Source organism: Prinia subflava, chromosome 22, assembly GCF_021018805.1.
Source record: "Prinia subflava isolate CZ2003 ecotype Zambia chromosome 22, Cam_Psub_1.2, whole genome shotgun sequence".
Classification (NCBI taxonomy): Eukaryota; Metazoa; Chordata; class Aves; order Passeriformes; family Cisticolidae; genus Prinia; species Prinia subflava.
The window spans coordinates 3,452,713-3,474,087 of NC_086268.1; the positions used below are offsets into that span (position 1 = coordinate 3,452,713).

Here is a 21,375-nt window from a genome sequence, read left to right on the forward strand (position 1 = left end):
GGAGAGCAGAGTGTGCAGGGAGTGGGACAGGGGACAGTGGGACAGCTCCTGCAGCTCTGCCAACAAATTTGTGCACACAGGGCAGCCCTCAGCCTGGCAGGAGCTCAGAGTGTCAAAAATAAACCCAAAATGCCAGCAGGGAGGCAGGTAAAGGGGAGAGCCTGGAGTTTTCCTTTGGGAAAAGTGCAGGGAAAGCCAGGGCAGGAGCTGGCTGAGGATCTGTCGTGGACTGTGATGCTGCAAAGGGCCTTTGTGGGGAGCTTCTGAAGAATAACCAGACATCACAAGACTGATAAGAATTCAGCCCTGGCTGGGCTCAGAGTGCTGTGACTTTTCTTGGAGACCTCGTGGATACCACAGGAGGGGGAAGCTCAGCTGCTGGGAAGAGTAAAACGTTCCCTATAAAGGCAAAGGGGAATTATGCCTCATTTTAGGGAGAGCACCAAGGAAACTTTCCCAGGAGTGGAGGCTGAGCCTCCCTCAGCAGCAGCAATCGTGTGAATGGAGTTTAATGCGAAAATCCAGGCCTGATGAGTGAGCAAGGTGCTGGAGAGCCCTTTTCTCTGTAAATCAGCACAGTCATCTTTGAACTCCCATAATTTCATCAAATTATTTCTGCAGCAGTGTTAACTCCGTGCCTTTCTCATCCTGTTGGATTTTCCATGACTTTCAGCGTGTGGATTTCCAGCCTGGCTGAGTTGCTGGGTTGTAGAGGCACTAAATTAGCAGTGAACTTCTGGTGCAAGCTGTTGTGATGATGAACTCAGGTCCATTTTCCAGCTCTGATGGCCAGTGATTACTTTGAAGCATCTTCCTCTGCTTTTCATTCACTTTTAAAGGGAGAAAAAGGACAAAGATGGAAAATCTGAGCAACCAGAATGGGTTTAGAGGTGATGCTGGGGGAGAGGTGGTCACGTTCTTTGCTGGTTTTTCATCTCAGCCCAGCTGTCAGTGGGGTCTAAACTCTCCCACGTGAGCAGGGAATGTTCTGTTTATTCCAGTAGTCTTCCAGTGTAAATGGCAGAAGTCCATCAGGCGTGAAAACTGGATGAGGTTTTCCTTCCCCCTCTCCTCTGTGCCTCCTGCCATCCCTGCTCCCTGTTTTCTGTGCAGTCCAGGACTCCACACTGCTCAGGATTTGTGTTCTCAGCCTGTCCTGCCCCATCCCCAGCAGGATTTGGCTGTGTGTGACAGGGAGGTGTCACCACGGGCAGTGTCCCTTGTGCCCCATTCCCCTCTCCTTGGCAGTGCCATCCTGTCCCGTCCCTCTGTTTGCAGTGCAGTTAATGTTTGCTGCCTCCAGCTCTTCCCAGCACTGCTGCCATTCAAAGGCAGGTGGCCAGGGGTGGTTTTTTTGTTTTATTCAATCCCACTTGGAGTTTCCAGCCAAGAGGGCCATTCAGCAAAGCAGTACAGGTGGCTGTAATGCCAATTCTTTGTCCCCCACAGCTACAGAATGCTTTTTTTTAAATCATTCCCTCATCTTGGGGTGCAGATGGATGCAGATGGAGAGATCGCTGTGCTCCCCAGCAGCAGCAATGATTTTGGGGTGCAGCTGAGCAGACAGAGCTTGTCTGAGCAAACTGCACCCCTGGCCTGGAGCAGGGCAGGGCCTCTGCAGGGGCTGGGTTGGTTGCTTGGTGCTTTTTGAGGTCTGTGTGCCCAATTCTGGAGGAATGAGGGGTTTGTTTCAGTGTTTGCTCACAGCTGAGCAGATCCTGGGTGTTTACCTGGGCACTGAGCAGGGAGATGGAGGGGCTGGGGCAGAGGGACTCAGGGAGTGCCAGCACCCCAAACAATCTCCTGGAGCTGCAGCAGCTCAATCCCTGCAGGAAGCCCTTCATTCCCAAAGTGACCTCACTAATGAATGAATCCTACAAAATCCTATTTTGGGGGCTCAGAGATGCACCCAGGAGTGGTGCAGCCCCTCAGATTCCTGCCTGGGTGGCTCTCCCATGGCTGGTTCCTCGCAGCCACATCCTTTATTTTTTGCCTATCACACACCTGAATATTTTTCTTCTTCCTTTAACTGACCTGAGCAGTGAAAAGACACCATTTATCTCTTTCAGGTGCTTCTAAATATGAGAATATTAGAAATACTTGCTGTCCCAGTCAGCGTGGGCAGGGCAGTGGGAGCCCAGTCCTTCCCACCTGTGTTTGGGAGAGCAGAGTGTGCCCACTGAGGATTGCAGGGAGCGGGATAGGGGCCACATCCCGGCCTCTCCTCACTCCCCTCCTGCCAGCACACTCTGTCCAGCAACTTTCCATGACAGGAAACATCTGCTGGGAGGCAGGGCTGGGTTACTGCAGGGCATTGGCCGGCAGAATTCCCCAGCCCCAGGAACTCCAGGCGTGTGTCAGAGTCATTTTGGGATCTTCCCCACCCACGAGGAGAGGCACAGAGGCTGAGGCTGCCCTGGAGAGCAGAGAGGGACTGCAGGGGAGAGCCCGAGGCAGGCACTGAGGAGTCAGAATCGCTGCTGTTCTCTTTCCAAGGAGCTTTTCTGCTTCCAGAGAGGGGGAAAAGCTGAGCTGGAGCTGTTTGCCTCGCTGTCGGGTCCTGGAAGCTGCGTGAGTGGAGGGGGCCGGAGCTGTCTGGGGTTGGATCAGGCACTCCTGGAGGTTGGCAGTGCCCGGGGGCAGCGCAGGTGCCCTCACACACCTGCCAGGGCTCCTGCAGGGGATGCCCACTGCCAGGAGCTGCTGAGGCTGCAGCAGGAGGGCTCAGAGGGTCACCCTGAGCAGTCACCCCGATGAGCCTCTTTGGGAAGAGTCCTCCGGAGGGCAAATCCCCGCTCAGACCCTCAGGGGCTGCCTCAGACGAGCTGGATGTGGGCAGGAAGGCAGGGGAAGGCACCTGAACTCCTGCCAAGCTGCTGCACCCCTCTCGACTTTGGACGTAAACAAGGAGCAGTGGGAGCAGGGTTGGAGCGGACACGGGAGCTGTGCCAGTGCTGAGGGGAGGAGATGGATTCCCTGCTGGAGTGTGGCTCCCTCTGGGATCTTTTCCTGGATCAAGAGCTGCCATGGCTGCGCTGGGACCCGGAGGGACTTGTGGACTTCTCTCGAGGAAATGCCAGCCCTGGATGTGGTGAAATCCCAGCTGTGAGTGTCTCTGAACTGGTTTGCATCCTGGCAGAGCTGCTGGGGCTGACAGAGCCTCTGCTAGGACAGGCTTTAGCTCCTGCTGAGCTGGGCTGCCCTGAGCCCAAAGCTCAGCCCTGCAGGGATTTTCATCCCTTTTCCCCACTCCGTCCCCATCCTCTCTGCTTGTTCCTGGAAATCTTGGCCTTGGGCTCTTGCTGGAGCCCATCTCAGACCAAGATCTTTTCCAGATGTTCAGGCTGGGAGCTTGGTAAGTTAAATTCCTATTTCTGTCATCAGCTGCTTGGCAGGTTTTACTGAGAGTGAGATCCCTTCCTCTGGGCCCACGGGGCTGGAGCGAGGCTCGGAAGTGCTGAGCTGACCTTGGAATATTCTGTTTCTAGTCCCTGAATATTCTATTTCTAGCCCATTGAGTTGCTGTGAGGAACAGGGAACGTTTTTGGGGGCGAGGGGTTGTCTGTGATTTGACAACCAGCACCAAATCTGCTGTGATCTGACAGCTTTTGGCAGCGCTGTGAGGCTAATTCTAAATAAACTCTGTGTTCCTCCCACCCTGTCACTCCACCACTGTTCTTAAGCAGAAACTGCCTCCTCTAATCTCAGAATTTTGGGAAGAATCCCACATTTCTGCCCTAGATCGGTGCTTCTAGAGGAGGATTGTTGGATAAAGAAGGTTCTAGCCCAGGTGGTTTCTTCTCCACGTTGGTTGGAGAAGGAGCTCTGCAGGTTCCCTGGGGATGTGAATTCCCACCTGCTCTGTTCTGAAGCCTTCAGGAGGGGCTGTGGCTGCCGGGAGCAGCTGGCACAGGGTGTGGGAGGTGTGGAGTCACACCAGGAACCCCAGAGAGGAGCCTGCTGTCCCTCCAGCCCAGCTCCCTGAGCCCTTCCCTGGGACTGGGACACAGGACAAGGGCAGGGCACGCTTCAGTCCCTGGGAGAGCCTTTTTGGGGTCCCACTGGAGTATCCCCACCATCCCAGCACGTGGCTGTGTTTGCTTGGTGGGGAGAGGGCTGGGGAATCCTGAGCTCTCGGTGACAGTGTTTGCTCAAGCTCCTCTGGCAGGGCCGAATCCCTCATTTTCTGGGGTGGATCCCCTGTGTTCTCAGGTGAATCCCCCATTTTCTGTGATAAATCACTTGTTTTCTGTGGTGAATCCCTGTTTTCTATGCTGCATCCCCCATTTTCTGTGCTAAATCCACCCTTTTCAGGGGTAAATCCACCATTTTCTGTGCTGCATCCCCCATTTTCTGTGCTGAATCCCCCATTTTTTGGGGTGAATCCCTGTTTTATGGGGTGAATCCCATTTTCTGGGGTGAATCTGTGTTTTCTGTGCTGAACCCCCATTTTCTATGCTGAATCCCCCATTTTTTGGCGTAAATCACCCATTTTCTGTGCTGAATCCCCCATTTTTTGGGGTGAATCCCATTTTCTGGGGTGAATCTGTGTTTTCTGTGCTGAATCCCCCATTTTCTGGGGTGAACCCCTGTTTTCTGGGGTAAATTACCCATTTTCTGTGGTAAATCCCACATTTTTTGGAGTGAATCCCTGTTTTCTGTGCTGAATCCCTGTTTTCTGGGGTGAACCCCTGTTTTCTGTGGTAAATTGCCCATTTTCTGTGGTAAATCTCCCATTTTCTGTGCTGAACCCCTGTTTTCTGGGGTGAACCCCTGCTTTCTGTGCTGAATCCCTGTTTTCTGAAGTGAACCCCTGTTTTCTGTGGTAAATCCCCCATTTTCTGTGCTGAATTCCTGTTTTCTGGGGTGAACCCCTGTTTTCTGTGGTAAATTGCCCATTTTCTGTGGTAAATCTCCCATTTTCTGTGCTGAACCCCTGTTTTCTGGGGTGAACCCCTGCTTTCTGTGCTGAATCCCTGTTTTCTGAAGTGAACCCCTGTTTTCTGTGGTAAATCCCCCATTTTCTGTGCTGAATTCCTGTTTTCTGGGGTGAACCCCTGTTTTCTGTGGTAAATCCCCCATTTTCTGTGGTAAATCCCCCATTTTCAGTGCTGAATTCCTGTTTTCTGGGGTGAACCCCTGTTTTCTGTGGTAAATCCCCCATTTTCTGTGGTAAATCCCCCATTTTCAGTGCTGAATTCCTGTTTTCTGGAGTGAACCCCTGTTTTCTGGGCAGCCGCACCGTTCCCGGCACTGGCCGTGCCCGATGCCAGCAGAGCACACTCCGTCCCTCGGGCAGTGTAGGGTTGCAGGCACAGAGAACTCCCCTGCACCCACAGCCTCTGCAGCCTTTTCCAGCCTGGATTTGCTTTTCCAAGCCAGGTTCTCCTCTTGCTCTCCCTCCCCTCAGCCCAACCCCTCCCATCGCCGGGCTGCGATGAGAGCTCCCAGCCCTGTGAGTGCCTCTGTCCCCCCTGCTCCTGCTGTGTCCCCGTTCTTCCCGCTCCGTGTCCCTGCTCCCCCAGCTGCCCCTCTCCTCACCAGCCCCTTTTTGTCTGCAGGTCTTGAGCCCGACCTACAAGCAGCGGAATGAGGATTTCAGGAAGCTCTTCAAGCAGCTCCCGGACACGGAGCGCCTCATCGTGGGTAAGGCCAGTGCTGAGATCTGGGGAGAGAGCAGCCATACCCATCCAGATTTTCATTCTTGGCAGGAGAATTAACCCACAAACACCACGGGGTTGTGTCCAGAAATAAGACAGAGGAGTCCTGGGAGTTTATTCAATGGGGCATTTCCCTTGGGGTCTCTCAGATTTTTACAGGACGCAGCCTCCTTTTTATCCCAATTTCCCTGCCACATTTCCCTCTCTCTTTCCCCACTGGCTGAGGTACTCGAGAGGTGCAGACTTCCCAAATCACCCAATGCAGACCCCTCCTAATGTGTACCGCCTTTTTTCTTTTCCTTCTGCACTCAGTGGAATTCCCATGGAATTTATGGCTCCTCCGATCGTTTCTTTCATCTCTCAGGATCCAATTTTATTTATCAGCAGACCCACAGTTTGTAAAGACAAATCTCTCTCATTCCTTTCATCGATCACTGGGATCCTTCCCATTGTTTCCTTTCTCTCTCAGTGCCGGTTCTGTCTCCCAGCAGACCCACAGTTTGTTTGTAAAGAGAAATCCCTCATTCCTTTCATTCTCCCAACACTGCCACTGACAACAAGCCTGTTTTGTCTGCCTGGAGCACAGGCAGAGCCCCATTTCCAATGGATTTTGATTTTCTGATGGGTTTTCCTCATTTGGTGCAGGATGATGTGATTTTCTTCCTTTTTTTTTTCCCCAACATCCCTGCTCACCCAGGGATGCTCACACCCAAACCTCACCTCACAGCTGGTGGGATGCATCTGCTCCCGTGTCCTACATAACTCCTGATCCCCCCTGTGCCCCACGCTGGGGAAAGTTCTAGCAGAGGGGTGGAAATCATTAGGGATGCTTAAACTGGGGGGACAAAATGCACAAGGACTCCCGGGAGGCAGAAAGGGAGAGACAGATTAAATCTGGAAAGAGCACGTGGGATGCTGCAGAGCCCAGCTGATCAGGCAGGATCACCAGGCAGGGGAGATTGGCTGTGACGTGTCCTTGGAGGGAGTAGCCCCGTGGGCAGGGCAGCAGCTGGGGCTGCCTCTGCCTGGCTGTGCCTGCTCTCGGTGCTGCTGCTCATCCTCTCCTTCAGGCTGTCCTGCTGCCTTTTCTCAGGCTTACCTCGAAACAGAGGCCAGGCAAAGTTAAAAGCATGCATTTATTAACTGGAGATATTTAATGAACGGCCTTCAGGTACATTTAGGGCAGGTGAAGCCTCCCCAAGTGTAGAGGATTGAGAGAGATGGGAAGACTGATTCATGATCAGAATTTGTTTTACTGTGATTTTCAAATGCTTATACACTATTCTAGGAAGGCTAGTAATTTTTTACTGTAATGATTGGGTTAAACACCACACAGACAAAACTCATACATTTTACAACACCTCTTGCTTGCAGAAGTTGATTCAATCTTTTCCTGTCACCAGTCTTGATCCAATCTTCTTCAAAGCTCTGTTTGTTCTTCAAGGCATCTTGGTTATCAAACTGGCTGTGCTGATTAAATCCACATTAAGTCCCCTGTGTCCCATGTCTACACCCGAGGGGGCTACATCCAAAATGGACAATAGTCTTGAATATTCAATTATGAATTTGGTCCTTTACATACCAAGGGTTAATCCTCCAATTACAGCTTCAGGTAATGAAGTCACATTCCCTCGGTTTTCTCCCTTTCCCAACTCACTTTTGTTTATAATTTTGAGGCCTGAGGCTGCCGGGTGTCCTTGGGCTCCAGGCCCGAAGGGATTGTTCTGTGTGACCAGAGTGTGAAGAGTTAACTCCACTTTATATGGGAATTTAGAGTTATGCACTGATCTGAAAAACACAAAGGCAAAAACCTTAAGGCACCAGCCTCATCTTGTGTTTTTCCTGCCCCTCACTGGCCCCGTGCTGCCCTCCACAGATTACTCATGTGCTCTCCAGCGAGACATTCTCCTGCAGGGCCGCCTCTACCTCTCCGAGAACTGGATCTGCTTCTACAGCAACATCTTCCGCTGGGAGACCCTGGTAAGGCTCTGCCCCTGCTCCCCGAGCTCGGACTGTGCTCAAAGTTGCTTTGGAAGCTGTTAAAAATACATATTATAAAGGGTTTTTTTCCAAATATTAAGATGAAAGCTATATTTCAATTATTAATTTCAATTATTAATATTAACGCTAAAATAACTTCGCTATTATTTCTGCTATTAACAAAAACTTAATAGTAATCGTAGCTGATGTAATTATAAGTGAACTGTCTGTTTAGTTGAGGTAGCATCCAATAAACATGCAATGAAGACTGCTGTTAATTACATTAATTATTAATATAATTAAAGAGGTGGGGAAATCATCTGTGGAGGGAAATACAGGTTTAGTGCTTCCATGAGTACATTCCAGCACTGTTTAGTGGGAAATCTCATCCATGAGCTGCTCTGGGTGTAGCTTCCTGATAGTTTTAAATAACTATTACTTAAAGATTACTTAGAGATTGTGCCATGGAAAAATCACAGTGGCAGAACCTGGGCTGATGGTGGAGGGTTATTGGTGACAGAGCCTGTTTGTGCTCAGTGGAACAATCTCTAGGCCAGACATTAAATAAGTAATAAAATATAAAACTGACAACATCTGCTGTCTGAAAAAGTATAGACCACAGCCCAAACTAGAAGTGATAATAAAACCATAGCCAGGAAACAGTCATGCTCTAAAAAAGCAGACCCAAGGAGGGGCCATGCTAAAGAGTTCTCAGAAAAATATGAATATGCATAATAATCTATAAATATACAGCAGGAAGATGTAATAGAAAAAAGTATTTAAAGAATTTCTCCAAGGTAGTAGGTGTGCTCTTGGCTGAATGCCGAGCACCCGCCTGTTTTATCTCTGTCTCCTATTGTGTCTTTATTAAACTTTTTTAAATTTAACCAAAAAAGTGAACCTCATTTTTCACAGAAGGGCTCTCCCTGCTGCCTTTCTCACCAGTTTCTCCCTTTGCTGCTGTTTTTCCCTCCCTGGTGCAGCTGACAGTTCGCTTGAAGGACATCTGCTCCATGACCAAGGAGAAGACAGCACGGCTCATTCCCAATGCCATCCAAGTTTGCACTGACACTGAAAAGGTACATCCCCATCCCTCAGGGCATTTAGAGTGTGTGGGGGGTTTTTCCAAACTGGGGCAGGGTTTGTGCTGAGCTGGGGCTCAGATGAAGGGTGTGAGGCCAGGTAAAATATCCAATTTTATTTATCAACAAAAAAAAAGCAGCACAGAGCTGTTCCAGTGCTCACTCCCAGTGAGAGCCTCTCCACGAGCTTCACTCTGTGCTGTATGGGTGGCTCACTCCAGCTGGAAAGCGACCCCAAACCAGTATTTTATATATATATATAACCATTATATGTACCAAACCAGGCTTGTTGTGTCCTTCTCTGAATTTTTGGCTGTTTTCTGAGCTGTTTTTTCTCTCGCTCTCTCCCCATCCAGCACTTTTTTACTTCCTTTGGGGCTCGGGACAGGACGTACATGATGATGTTCAGACTCTGGCAGAATGCTCTGCTGGACAAGGTACAGAGGGAAACCTCAGGGCTGGGCTGGGGTGGAAGGGTGGGGATGGATATGGGCAGGAGCATCACCTCTGACTGGAAAAAACACCTAAAGACAGCAAACACAAGTGTTGAGGCAGTAGGGACAGCAAACACAAGTGTTCAGGCAGAGCAGGTTCATGACTGCAGGTGTAATTCCCTCTTTTTGCAGGGAATTTTTTGCTGGGGTAAATCAGACATTTTCTGGGATAAATCACTCATTTTTCTGGGGTCAGTCACCAGGTAAATCACCCATTTTCTGGGATAAATCACCCATTTTCTGGGGTAATCACCCATTTTCTGGGGTAAATAATCTGTTTTCTGGGGTAAATCACCCATTTTCTGGGGTAAATCACTCATTTTCTGGGGTAATCACCCATTTTCTGGGGTAAATCACACACAGTAGGTGCCACTCTGCCTCTGCTGAGGAATCAGGGTCTCAGAAGGGAATTTTTTTTTTGGAAGTCTGTAATTCCACAGTGGAGCAGCCCTCAAGAAAGCAGTTCAAAAAGCAGCAGGAATAACTCACTGTGCACACCGAGCTCTCAGTAAATCTGTGCTCCAGGAGTGTGGAGGTCCAGACAGGACAGAAAATGAATGTTCAGGGCACCCCAGATCCAAGTGAGAGCCGCTGTGGGTGCACTGGGTTGGATTTTAAAATAAATCTGCTCCTGCTGTGCCAGGGGCCCTGTAAATCCTGGATTTGATCCGGGTGTCTGGTCCACAGTGTGCAGGGTGTTTGTGCCTCCCTGCAGCAGGAACCTGATGTTAGTGCTCCCAGCATTTCGAGGTGTCCTGGCTGGAATTCAGACCCCATCCCAAAAAACAGGGTGGGATTTAGGAGGAGGAAGGATCACCTTGGGCAGCCTCTGTTGCTCCATGGGCTGTAACCTGAATTTTGAATTTCCCCACGAAATTCAGCGCCCTTGGTCTCAGGGTCAAGGCAAAAGGGAACTGAGAGTGATAAACACGGGAAGCACTTCCAGAGCTCTTTTTCCACATGTGGGATCCATGGCTGGCAGGAGAAAGAGCTGAATCCAGTTTTCCTGATAAGACATGGATGTGAGTTAATGTGTGTGGGGAGGAGGTGGAACAGTCACATTTTTTGGATGAAAGTTCCTCATTAGAGGGTTTTTTTTCCCCATGCTTTTGGTTGCTGCTGTAGGGAGCTAGATTAAAAAATTCCTGCCTTATCCCATGCAGTTACTATGGGAAGAAATTCAAGCCAGCAACTCAGAAAAAGTTCACTGGGTTTGTTTCCCCTCATTACTAAGAAATCTTTGATGTTGGTCATAAGTTTCTTATGGGTGAAAGTCCCCTTTTATCCCTGTATCACATCTTTAACTCACAAGTTTTCCTGCCCCATTTTTCAGAGCCTCATGTCACAGTCATGTGGTGATCACTGATCTGCATCCCTAAAATCTGGGCTTTTTTCAGTGGTCTGGATAATTATTTTTCTCTTTTTTACTTTTTTTTTTTTTTTTTTTTTTTTACTTTTCATAGGGATGTCTGGTGACACCAACTCCTATTGATTCCAAACTGCAGCAGGAAATGTTTTTCTTCGTTGCTGTTTTAGATAATTTTCCCTGCAGCTGGGATTTTTCAGGCAGCTTTAATTTAAACAAAGTTGAAGGGAGGAAAAAAAAAACCTTGTAAGGTCTTGGGGTCTGGTGAAGCAGCAGATATTAAATGGAGGCAGAGCAGAAGAGGTGGGGAAATCATCTGTGGAGGGAAATTCAGATTTAGTGCTTTAATTAATACATTCCAGCACTGTTTAGTTGGAAATCTCATCCATGAGCTGCTCTGGGTGTAGCTTCCTGATAATTTTAAGTAACTATTACTTAAAGATTACTTAGAGATTGTGCCATGGAAAAATCAGTGGCAGATTTTGGGGCAGAACCTGGGCTGATGGTGGAGGGTTATTGGTGACAGAGCCTGTTTGTGCTCAGTGGGGGCAATCTCTAGGCCAGACATTAAACAAGTAATAAAATATAAAAATAAAAAATAATAATATAATAAAACATTGCATATAATAACATATATTACCATATATTGTCATATATATTATATATTATGTAAAGCATATTTTATATAATATATATGTGTATGTATATCTATAAGTAATACATTTTATATATAAATATTATTGTTGTATATACACATATATAAACCTAAGATTCCATTATATGTAAATATGTATTTTTATATATATTAAAAATATAAATTTCCATTATTTATGAAAATACAAAATTCCATTTTGTGGAGTTTTTTATTTATAAAGATAATTATTTATTTATTTTTATTATTTATTTTTTATTTATTCTATTTTTAGTTATAAAAACAAATAATTATTTTATATAAAAGTTATTATTGAAACAAATTAGTATAATAAATAATATATAAATAAATAATTTTATTTATTAAAAAAAACCCACATAATAAACTCCGTAAAATGGAATTTCACAGAGCTGAACCCACAGAAGGGATCTCAGCTCAAGTGTCAGAATGTCTCACTGCTCCTTTCAGGGCAAGGAATGGTCATTCCAGACTTTATTTTGCTCTTTTTGGCTGCACACGTGTGATGTCCTGTGTCCCCTGTTTCAGCCCCTGTGCCCAAAGGAGCTCTGGCACTTTGTCCACCAGTGCTACGGGAACGAGCTGGGGCTGACCAGTGACGATGAGGACTACGTGCCCCCCGACGATGACTTCAACACCATGGGGTGAGCGGGGACGGCTCAGCTCTGCCTGGGAGGGGGCAAAAGCAGCCCCAGGATGTGCTGCACACCCCAAAGTGCTGCTGGTCCTGACACATTCCGGGGTCTGGCCGAGTGTAGCGTTTCCTCCCGGGGGCTGGGAGGGGCTGAAACGCCTGCTGAGCCAGCTGGGCAATTCCAGAAATGCCAAAGCACAAGGCCAGGCTGTGTGGCGTGGCCAGAAAGTGCTGATGCTTGCCAGTCCCTGTGTAAACACCCCAAAAATCGAGGCTTGCTCTCCCCTGCACTGAGCCATTCCTGCTTCTGGACAGCGTGGAGACTTCATAGAAACGTTCTCATTGCTCTGTGTGTGCAGCTGTAGCTGTTGTGAGAGGGGTAACCATAAAAACCTGTGTTCTCTGTGGCGTCCCAGCTACTGCGAAGAAATCCCCGTGGAGGAGAATGAGGTCAACGACAGCTCCTCCAAGAGCAGCATGGAGGCCAAGCCAGAAGCCAGCCCTCAGCTGCCAAAGAAATCTGTCACTGCCAGCACCCTGACCTCCACGGGCAGCAGCGAAGCCCCAGCCTCGGTGAGATTTCTCCTGTCTTGGTTTGGAAAGGGAAAGCTGGAGCTTCCCTTGGAATGGAGAATGCAAACCTCTCCCTCCAAACTATTGTCATTTTGAAATTAAGGGGCTCTCAGGCAAAGATATGGCAATAGGGATAACAGTTCTTTACTAGGAAGATAAAAAATACAAATGTAGTAGTACAAAAGACAAGCAAACAAACAAAAATCTTAGAAACATTGGCAGAGTCAGCACACAGCCTGACCCGCTGTTGTTCAGGGTGCTGCAGCAGCCCAGCCCAGCCCTCCTGCAGTGACAGATGTGGCTCTGTTGCAGCAACGATCCTGGAGCAGGGGCAGTTTCCTCTGAAGGTGCAGTGGGGTGAGATGGGTCTGTTCTTCCTCTGGGAATGCAGAGCACACAGGCTGTGCTGGGCTCTGAATGCCAGGGTTTATCCAGGTGGGAATGCAGAGCACACAGGCTGTGCTGGGCTCTGAATGCCAGGGTTTATCCAGGTGGGAATGCAGAGCACACAGGCTGTGCTGGGCTCTGAATGCCAGGGTTTATCCAGGTGGGAATGCAGAGCACACAGGCTGTGCTGGGCTCTGAATGCCAGGGTTTATCCAGGTGGGAATGCAGAGCACACAGGCTGTGCTGGGCTCTGAATGCCAGGGTTTATCCAGGTGGGAATGCAGAGCACACAGGCTGTGCTGGGCTCTCAGTCCCAGGGTTTATCCAGGTGGGAATGCAGTGCACACAGGCTGTGCTGGGCTCTGAATCCCAGGGTTTATCCAGGTGGGAATGCTGGGCTCCTCCCCTGGGTGCAGCATCTCCCATGGATGATGGAATTGGATCAGCCCTGCAGGGAGCCTCGATGGCCCCTGGACAGCAGAGATCCCCTGGAGGGAGGATGGGTCCTGGAAGGGATAAAGAACCCTGCCACAGCTGGCTTGAACAGATGGCACCACCCCCTCCCCCTGGAGTTATAAGGAATGGGTATACAAGAGATAAAACAAAAAAAAGAAAACAACAAAACTTCCCCAAAGAGTTTCAACAGACAGAAAACAGAACACACATTTTTGGTTACTTATTGCAAACCCAAGACATCTCCCTCCTGTGGCAGCAGGGATTTGTTTTCCCAAAAATCCAGCACCCCGTGGGTTATATGAGGTTTGGTCATCCTCCAGCTCCCGTTCCACTGCTGCTGATTTCAGTCCTTGGTCAGTGATTTTCTCATTGGGACTCTCAGCAGCAAGAGCATTTTCCTCTCTATGGTGCTGGATGAAAAGCCTTGGACATAGAAGGGTTATAATTTCTTCCCTTCTTTCAGTTATTCCCTAGAAAACAGTGTGTACCCTCCTGGTATTCTGGCAGAGCAGACCTTGTTTAGATATTCCCTCAGGTTCTTTTAGCTTGTTCAGGAGCAAACCCAGTATTGGACAATATTGTGCTTGTCTGAACAAAAACCTGGCGGTGCCCAAAGCTTGAACACTGATTTTTTGAGAGGTTTTACAAACACTGTATGGCAATTGTCCTCCTCTATTTAATTTCCAGATATGTCAAGGCCAAATACTCAGAAATTGGCTCACAGCCGTGAGGGTTTTTGAAGCAGAGCCCATTTCCAGGTGCTGATGTTGCCCTTGTTGTGCCCTGTCCTTGCTGCAGTTCGATGGAGTGCTCCCAGAAGAGGAGGAGGCGGTGGCAGAGAGCCCTGTGGAGAAAGACCTTGGCATTGCCAACATCATGGGAGAGAAAATCGACATCATTGGCCCTGTGAACTCCCCCTCCCTGGACTTCAATGACAACGAAGACATTCCCACCGAGCTCAGTGACTCCTCAGACACCCACGATGAAGGTACGTGGGGAAAGGCCGTTCCTTCAGGGGTATTTCCACCTCATCCCATCCTTCCCCCTCAGGGAATGGAGTGGTGACTCCTGAAATCCTTTTCTGGACCATGAAGATGCAAGGAATTCCCATTGTGGGTTGCAGAAAGTGAATGTGTTTAAATTTTAGGGTGTGCCTAAAAATTTTAGGATGTCCCTAAAACGAGCTGTGTAATTATTGATCCTTTCTGACATCCCAACTCCTGCCCTGGGATCAGTGCAGAAAAAGCATTGAAGTCCCTCCTTGAGGTTCCTTCTGAAATATTGAGGTCCTGGTGTATTGGTTTTCATCTTCTTTTCTGTTAGAACCAGGATTAAATGCTCAAGGGATGTATTTCTTCTTCGAACTCAGATGTTTATTAATTCTTATCTATGTTACAGTCTCACAAGTTGTGAGTTCTAGCTAACAAACTAAAAATGGAACCATATCTCTCTCTACAAGGCCTTTTAAGGGTAAACTGTCCAATTGAGAAATGACACTTAAATTATTCTTCCTTTTAACCCAACAACCAACCACCCGTGGCCCGCAATGTGGATTTTTCTACCCAATTTCAAAACACCACCAAACCCATGAAGGAGAAGGTGAAAAAGAAGAACTTAGCTAAAGTCCTGAATCCTCCATCTTGCTCTATGTATATTACTATATTCTAAGACCTTAAACTCTAAGTTTTGCACCCTGTGATATTCAAACTCCACACCCACAATCCCAGTGCTGTCACTCAATTTTGGAAGCCTTCTCCACGGCCTCAGGTCAATGCAGGGTTTGCCTGGGGGTCAGCACAGAAAATCTGGAATTCTCAGTGCCCAGGGTTCCACAGTGGTGCTGTGCAAGCACATTTTCCATCACCCTGGAGGGTCGTGGCTGGGTTTTGAGGGTCTCTCTCCCCACAGGGGAAGTCCAAGCCTTTTACGAGGACCTGAACGGGCGCCAGTACGTGAACGAGGTGTTCAACTTCAGCGTGGACAAGCTCTACGACCTGCTCTTCACGGACTCCCAGTTCCAGAGGGACTTCATGGAGCAGCGCCGCTTCTCTGGTGGGCTGCTGCTGCTGCTGGGGCTGCCACAGGGGCTGCAGGGGCACGGCTCTGCCTTGGAGGGACAATTTTGCCTGCTGGGGTGACACCATGAGCAGATATTGGGACAGCGTGGCCCGTGCTGGCAGTGACCAAAAGCAGGCAGGACCTGTGTGCTCATCTGGTTTCATTTTCTAACAGCTGAAGCAGCTTTTTTAATAGAAAAAGGAGATTTTTTAATGTTATTTTTTATCATCACCTAAGGCCTGATTCTCTGTTCAAGGCTTAGCAGTGTGAGGGAAGAGCTCTTCTAGCTCCACACCTGACCCTGGCACGGACAGAGCTGCTGAGAGAAGTCACAGTCCTCCTTTCCCTGTAACTGTAGGTTTGCTGAAGGAGATAAATCCCCAGCCTTTCCCCCTTTCCCTGCATTTGAAAGAGGGGAAAATATTCAGATTTAGCACAGGAGCCCTTTGTTTCAGCTGAGGTCTAGAGCAGCCCAAGGGGAGGGAGATCCCATCCCCAGCTTGGTTATAGGGTTCTGCCTTTCCCCAGGGGACTGACCAGAGATCCCTCCCCAGTTAGCTGACTGCAGTGTTGCATTGTCCTCTCAGATATTATCTTTCACCCCTGGAAGAAGGAGGAAAATGGCAATCAGACCAGAGTGATCCTGTACACCATCACCCTCACCAACCCTCTGGCCCCCAAAACTGCCACAGTCACTGAGACCCAGGTAAGTGACAGCAGAGCAGGGCTGGAATGCTTGGTAGAAGCTGCTCTGGGAGTTATTTTCTTGTCCAAAGCATGTTTTCATTGTCCCTGTTCACATTCCCTTGATTTAACTTGCTGCCCAGAGTCACTGCAGCCATGAATAGTTAATCTTACATCAGATTTTAATGGAAGCACCACAAATTTCCCAGCAAAAGTAGCTGAGTTTATGAACAAGGCAGCACATCTTAAGAGCTGTTTTCCTCACCCAAACTGGTGTTTTTTGAGCTGTGCTCAGCTCAGCAGTTATTACTCAAGATGCATTGGAGCAAGACCATGTGGGGTAAAATAAAAGGTGGTTGGTGTCAGAAGTATTGGCAGCATTGTGTGGCAAAAGCTGATAGTCTGAAAAGCATTTATAAGGTATTGTAAACAAGAAATAGTTTGGCTTCTGCTAGAATGGCGTTGAGTTTTACACCTCTTGTGTCTCACCCTTCTACGAGATCGAAAATGGAATAAAATCTTTAAAAAGCCTCTCAGCTGCCCCATCTCTGTAGAGCTGTGTTTTTCCAACACCAGTCCCTCAGAGCCGTGTCCCTCCCGCACTCAGAGCTGCCCTGCACGCTGTTTTTTCCTGCAGACAATGTACAAAGCCAGCCAGGAGAGCGAGTGCTATGTCATAGACGCAGAGGTGCTAACCCACGACGTCCCCTACCACGATTATTTCTACACCATCAACCGCTACACGTTGACTCGTGTTGCCAGAAACAAAAGCCGACTCAGGTACCTCCCCCGGGGAGGGGATGATGAGCAAAAGGCACCTTTGGGAGGGAGTTTTGCTCTTTGGGTGGGTTAGGAGGGGTTGAGGGGTTGTTTCTTTGTCTTCATTCCTGTCGCGAAGAGTAGGGGCAGGATTTTCACCTGCTGGGTTGGCATCAATGCAGAGGAGTTAGAGCTGCATCAGGGAGAGGATTTACAGATTTTTCTTGCCTCTCTCTGACAGGGGTTTGAAAAGCCTGTTATCACTGCAGACTCTGAGTGGATGATGAGCAAAAAGCACCTTTGGGAGGGAGCTTTGCTGTTTGGGTGTGTCAGGAGGGGTTGAGGGGGTTATTTCTTTGTCCTGTTGCTGGGACATTCCTGTTACGAGGAGTAGGGGCAGGATTTTCACCTGCTGAGTTGGCAAAAGCTGCATCAGGGAGAGGATTTACAGATTTTTCTTGCCTCTCTCTTGGATGCAGGGGTTTGCAGAGCCTGTTATCACTGCAGACTCTGATAAGCAACAAGATGAACTTCTCCTGGGGGGAGGAGCACAGGAATTGGGCAAAGCTGTGACTCTGTGTGACTTCAGTACTGATAATCCAAATGTCTGCCAAATGGCCCTGGGCTACTCTTGGGAGAGGCTCTTCCTGAATTTGGGAGGACTTTTCCAGCAGCACTTCTCCTCTAGAAACGGGAAGGGCTGGGACCATTCCAGAAATAAGAGTGTACATGATTATTTCCTGGATTTACACCGACAAAGATTGCGAATTAACATCACCCCCAGGATGCAGTGACTGATCTTTCTCTCCTCACAGGGTTTCCACAGAATTACGCTACAGGAAACAGCCTTGGGGGCTGGTGAAATCCTTCATTGAGAAGAATTTTTGGAGTGGCCTGGAAGATTATTTCCGTCATTTGGGTAAGAGTGGCAATGCCAGTGGCACTCGTGTTTGCCTGGGAGTGGGCAGCATGGTCCAGCCTATAAAAGGGGCTACCACAGCCAGAATACCTGCTGGAATTAATCAGGGCATCAAATCCTGCTCCCTGTCAGGCAGTTTGGGGTCAAATTATGGTAAAAGACTTGAGGAATGTGGAGCACAAATCTCTCTTCTTTGGCCCAGCTGATGCCTTTTTTGGGCTTACCCAAAAGCAGAGCCCAGACAGAATTAAGAGAATAAAAAGCAATTCTGTTTATGGAAGGGCCTTCAGGTACATTTAGGGCAGATGAAGCCCACCCAAAATGGACAATGGTCACAGGTTTGCACACTTTGATCAGTTTGGTCCATTTGCAGATTGGGGCTTCATCTTCCAATGACAGCTCCAGGTAATGAAGTCATTGACCCCAAGTTTGCTGCCCCAACTCACTTTTGTTCCCATCTCTCAGGCCTGAGGCAGTGAGGTGTCCTTGATTGCCAGGCCTGGAGAGGAATTGTTGTGTCTGCCCAAAATGGGAGAACATCAGCTAACTCTCTATCTGGAGTTTAGAGTTCTACACTAAAGAATTGCAGGATTACAAATATGTAAAAATAGAAAAGCTGAAATCCTCAGGCATCACAGCAGAGGGGTTAAACCTCTCTCTCTCTCTCTCTTTGCAAAACCACCCCTCTTCCCGCTCCCCTTGGCGCTGCAGAGAGCGAGCTGACCAAAACAGAGAGCACGTACCTGGCCGAGGTGCACAGACAATCCCCCAAGGAGAAGGTGAGCAAGCAGCCCACGGTGCGGCGGCGGAAGCGCGCGCACGCGCACCTGCGGGTGCCGCACCTGGAGGAGGTGCTCAGCCCCGTCACCACCCCCACGGACGAGGAGGTCGCCCATCGGATCAAGCACGTGGCAGGTGAGGAGCTGCACACCCCCAGCCCTGGGCATGGGGACAAACGGGGGCTTTGTCACAGAGGGGGGTGTAGCTCTTTATCTTCTTTTTCTGCCAGAGTCGGGATTAAACGCACGGGATGGTGTTTCTTGTTTGGAGTCAGATGTTTGTTAATTCTTATCTGTAGTCTCAAAAACTGTGAGTTCTACAGCACTTCAAGCTAACAAACTAAAAATGGAGCCATATCTCTCTCTACAAGGCCTTTAAATGATAAACTGTCCAATTAAGAAATGACACCTAAATTATTTTTACTTTTAATCCAATAACCAGCCACCCATGGTGGCTTTTCTACCCAATTAAAATTCTTTTTTTTTTTACCTTTTTTTTTTTTTTACCAGTTTATTTGGTAACCAATTACCAAATACCAATTCATGCAGACTTTTCTACCCAATTACAAAACACCACCCAAACCCATGAAAGGAGAGGGTGAAAAAGAAGAACTTAGCCAAAGCCCTAAAACCTCCATCTTGCTTTATATATATTACTATATTCTAAAATCCTAAACTCTGTTTTGCACCCTGTGATCTCACACACTTCTATCCAAACTCCACACCCACAATCCCAGCGCTGTCACTCAATTTTGGAGCCTGTTCCACGGCCTCAGGTCAATGCAGTGTTTGCTTGGGGGTCAGTGCCTGGCAGCACAGAAACCCTGAAATTCCCAGTGCCCAGGGTTCCAGCAGGGCAGGGAGGATGTGTTGGGGTTGTTTGGGTGAGGTGGAGGGGTGGGTGGAGGCTCAGGGGTTGCCCTTCCCTGTTTCCCATCCCAAATTCATCCCCATCTCCTCAGGTTCCACTCAGACACGGCACATCCCTGAGGAGAGCCCCAGTGGCTTCCACCTGCAGAGTGTCTCCAAGCTGCTCCTTGTCATCAGCTTCGTGTAAGTGAGGATTTTCTTCTGCTTTCCTTCCCAGTCAGCTTTAAACACCTTTGGCTGATCTGTGTTCCTGGAGTTCTGTGCTCCCTCCTCTCATTTCCCCTCAGTTTTGCCCTTGTTTTAGCCAAGCATGGGCTTTGCAGATCTGTTCTGAGTCCTAAAGGCAGGGCTGGGACACTGACAGTCAGGACAGAGGCAGCTGTGCAAAAAGAGAGGAGTCAATACCTACAAGAGAAGAAATGCAACACGTATAAGTGTTTTATTTTTTATTTTTTACTTCAGGAACACAGTTAAGAGATTTTTAACAGCATGTAGAAACTGTGTGTGTGGGTAATTTAAAACAAGTGATTTAATTGCTGACACACAAGCTGCTGTCATGGACAATGACTGTGCAAAGCTCCCTGGGAGTCACTGCCACAACAGGGCTCAGTGTATGTGAGGATTCTGTCACATCTTCCCTCTGGAAAAACCTTTCCCTGTCTGGAGCTGGGCAGGGATTTTGGTCAGAGGCACAGCCAGAAAGCAGCTGCACCCTTTAGAGGTGATTCCTGCACAATAAGTAGAGAAACACCTGAAGCACGAGAGATGGCTGTGATTTCATCAAACTCTGTGGTTTGGGTGTCTTTCCTGCCGCACCTTTCAGGACTGGTTTAGACTGGGATGTGCTCCCCAAGTGAGCTGGGAATGGGCCCCTCACATCCCTGGGGCTCAGTTTAATTCCTCACCTCTCTGTTTTTACTGTTCCTGTGCCCCTGGGCTGACTGCAGCCTGCATTTAGTGCTGTGGAGTAGAGCAGTCTGAAGCAGTGATCCAGGCTTTTCTGACCTGGGCTCAGCTTTTCCTTAAGCTCCACCCGGCTCCTAGAGAGGAGTGAAGTTGGGATTTCAGGACTGAAATTCCAGCTCCAGCTGAGCTCCTCCCTGTGATTCCTGCTCCCAGAGGTTTGCAGCAGCACCCAGGCAGGGATAAATGAGGTGGTGCAAGGTGCTGTCGTGATGAGAACACAGCACAAAGGTACCAAATCTTTGTGCCAGTGCCTCCTGGCAGCTTCACTCGGGTCACAGAGCCCTCTGTGACGTTTCCAGAATATTCCTCTGGCCAGTTGCCATCCGCCTGACTGAACTGGTCATAGTGGGCCATTCTTCCAGCAAAATAACTGCACTGTTCCCAGCCAGGCACCAGCCTGGCATTTTGGAATCTCTTCCTGGGGAGGAGCAGAAACGCCCCTGTGTGGTGAGGGGTGAGAGGGGCCGGGCAGGGCAGGGCTGGCAGTGGGGAAGGCTGGATGTGAACGCTGTGTGTGTGTCACAGGGCCTGCACGGCCACCTGCTGTCCCCAGGAGCTCGGCTGTGCTGAGGGAGCTTCACCAGCAGTGCAGGCACACGGATCCCTGTCTGTCCTTGCTGCCTCTCTTCCCTCTGCTCCTTTCTTCCTGTCCCTCTGCCCTGTCTGAGCCTCCTCCTCTCAGCCCAGTTCGTGTCACTCCGTTTCTAACCTGCAGCTACTCCGTCTTTTCTCTTCGCTGCTCCCATTAGGATCTGTTTCAGGTACTGTCTCTCTCTTTTTTTACCTCTTTACTCTCCCATTTCCCTCCCTTTCTCTGCATTCAGCGCATCCACTCACCCAGTTCTACCTCAGCTGTCACCCCTGTCTGTCTGTCTGTCTGTCTTCCTGGCTCACACATTTCTTCCACGAGGTGAAGTTTTGGTTGCTCACTCAGATGAAATCCCCACTCACAGCATGGACCAGGCTTCAGACACCTTTAAAGTCCTGGGTGTTGTCCCAGGTGCTCCTGGCAGGCAGAGAGCTGGGAAAGGCTCCTGA

At 48.8% G+C, this 21,375-nt stretch overlaps 1 protein-coding gene across 13 annotated transcripts in view; it reads left to right on the top strand.

Moving 5' to 3' along the window:
• Nucleotides 1-21,375, top strand: part of GRAMD1B (GRAM domain containing 1B) — a 103,504-nt gene that overhangs the window by 73,883 nt on the left and 8,246 nt on the right. For all 13 annotated transcript variants that reach the window (XM_063418023.1, XM_063418021.1, XM_063418020.1 and 10 more), the window contains 13 exons: nt 5,562-5,646; nt 7,537-7,640; nt 8,624-8,719; nt 9,079-9,159; nt 11,781-11,896; nt 12,303-12,459; nt 14,101-14,290; nt 15,211-15,354; nt 15,948-16,066; nt 16,682-16,824; nt 17,619-17,722; nt 18,434-18,637; nt 19,464-19,554. In XM_063418023.1, coding sequence (XP_063274093.1) covers nt 5,562-5,646; nt 7,537-7,640; nt 8,624-8,719; nt 9,079-9,159; nt 11,781-11,896; nt 12,303-12,459; nt 14,101-14,290; nt 15,211-15,354; nt 15,948-16,066; nt 16,682-16,824; nt 17,619-17,722; nt 18,434-18,637; nt 19,464-19,554 — 1,634 coding nt within the window. The remainder of the gene's footprint in view (nt 1-5,561; nt 5,647-7,536; nt 7,641-8,623; nt 8,720-9,078; nt 9,160-11,780; nt 11,897-12,302; nt 12,460-14,100; nt 14,291-15,210; nt 15,355-15,947; nt 16,067-16,681; nt 16,825-17,618; nt 17,723-18,433; nt 18,638-19,463; nt 19,555-21,375) is intronic.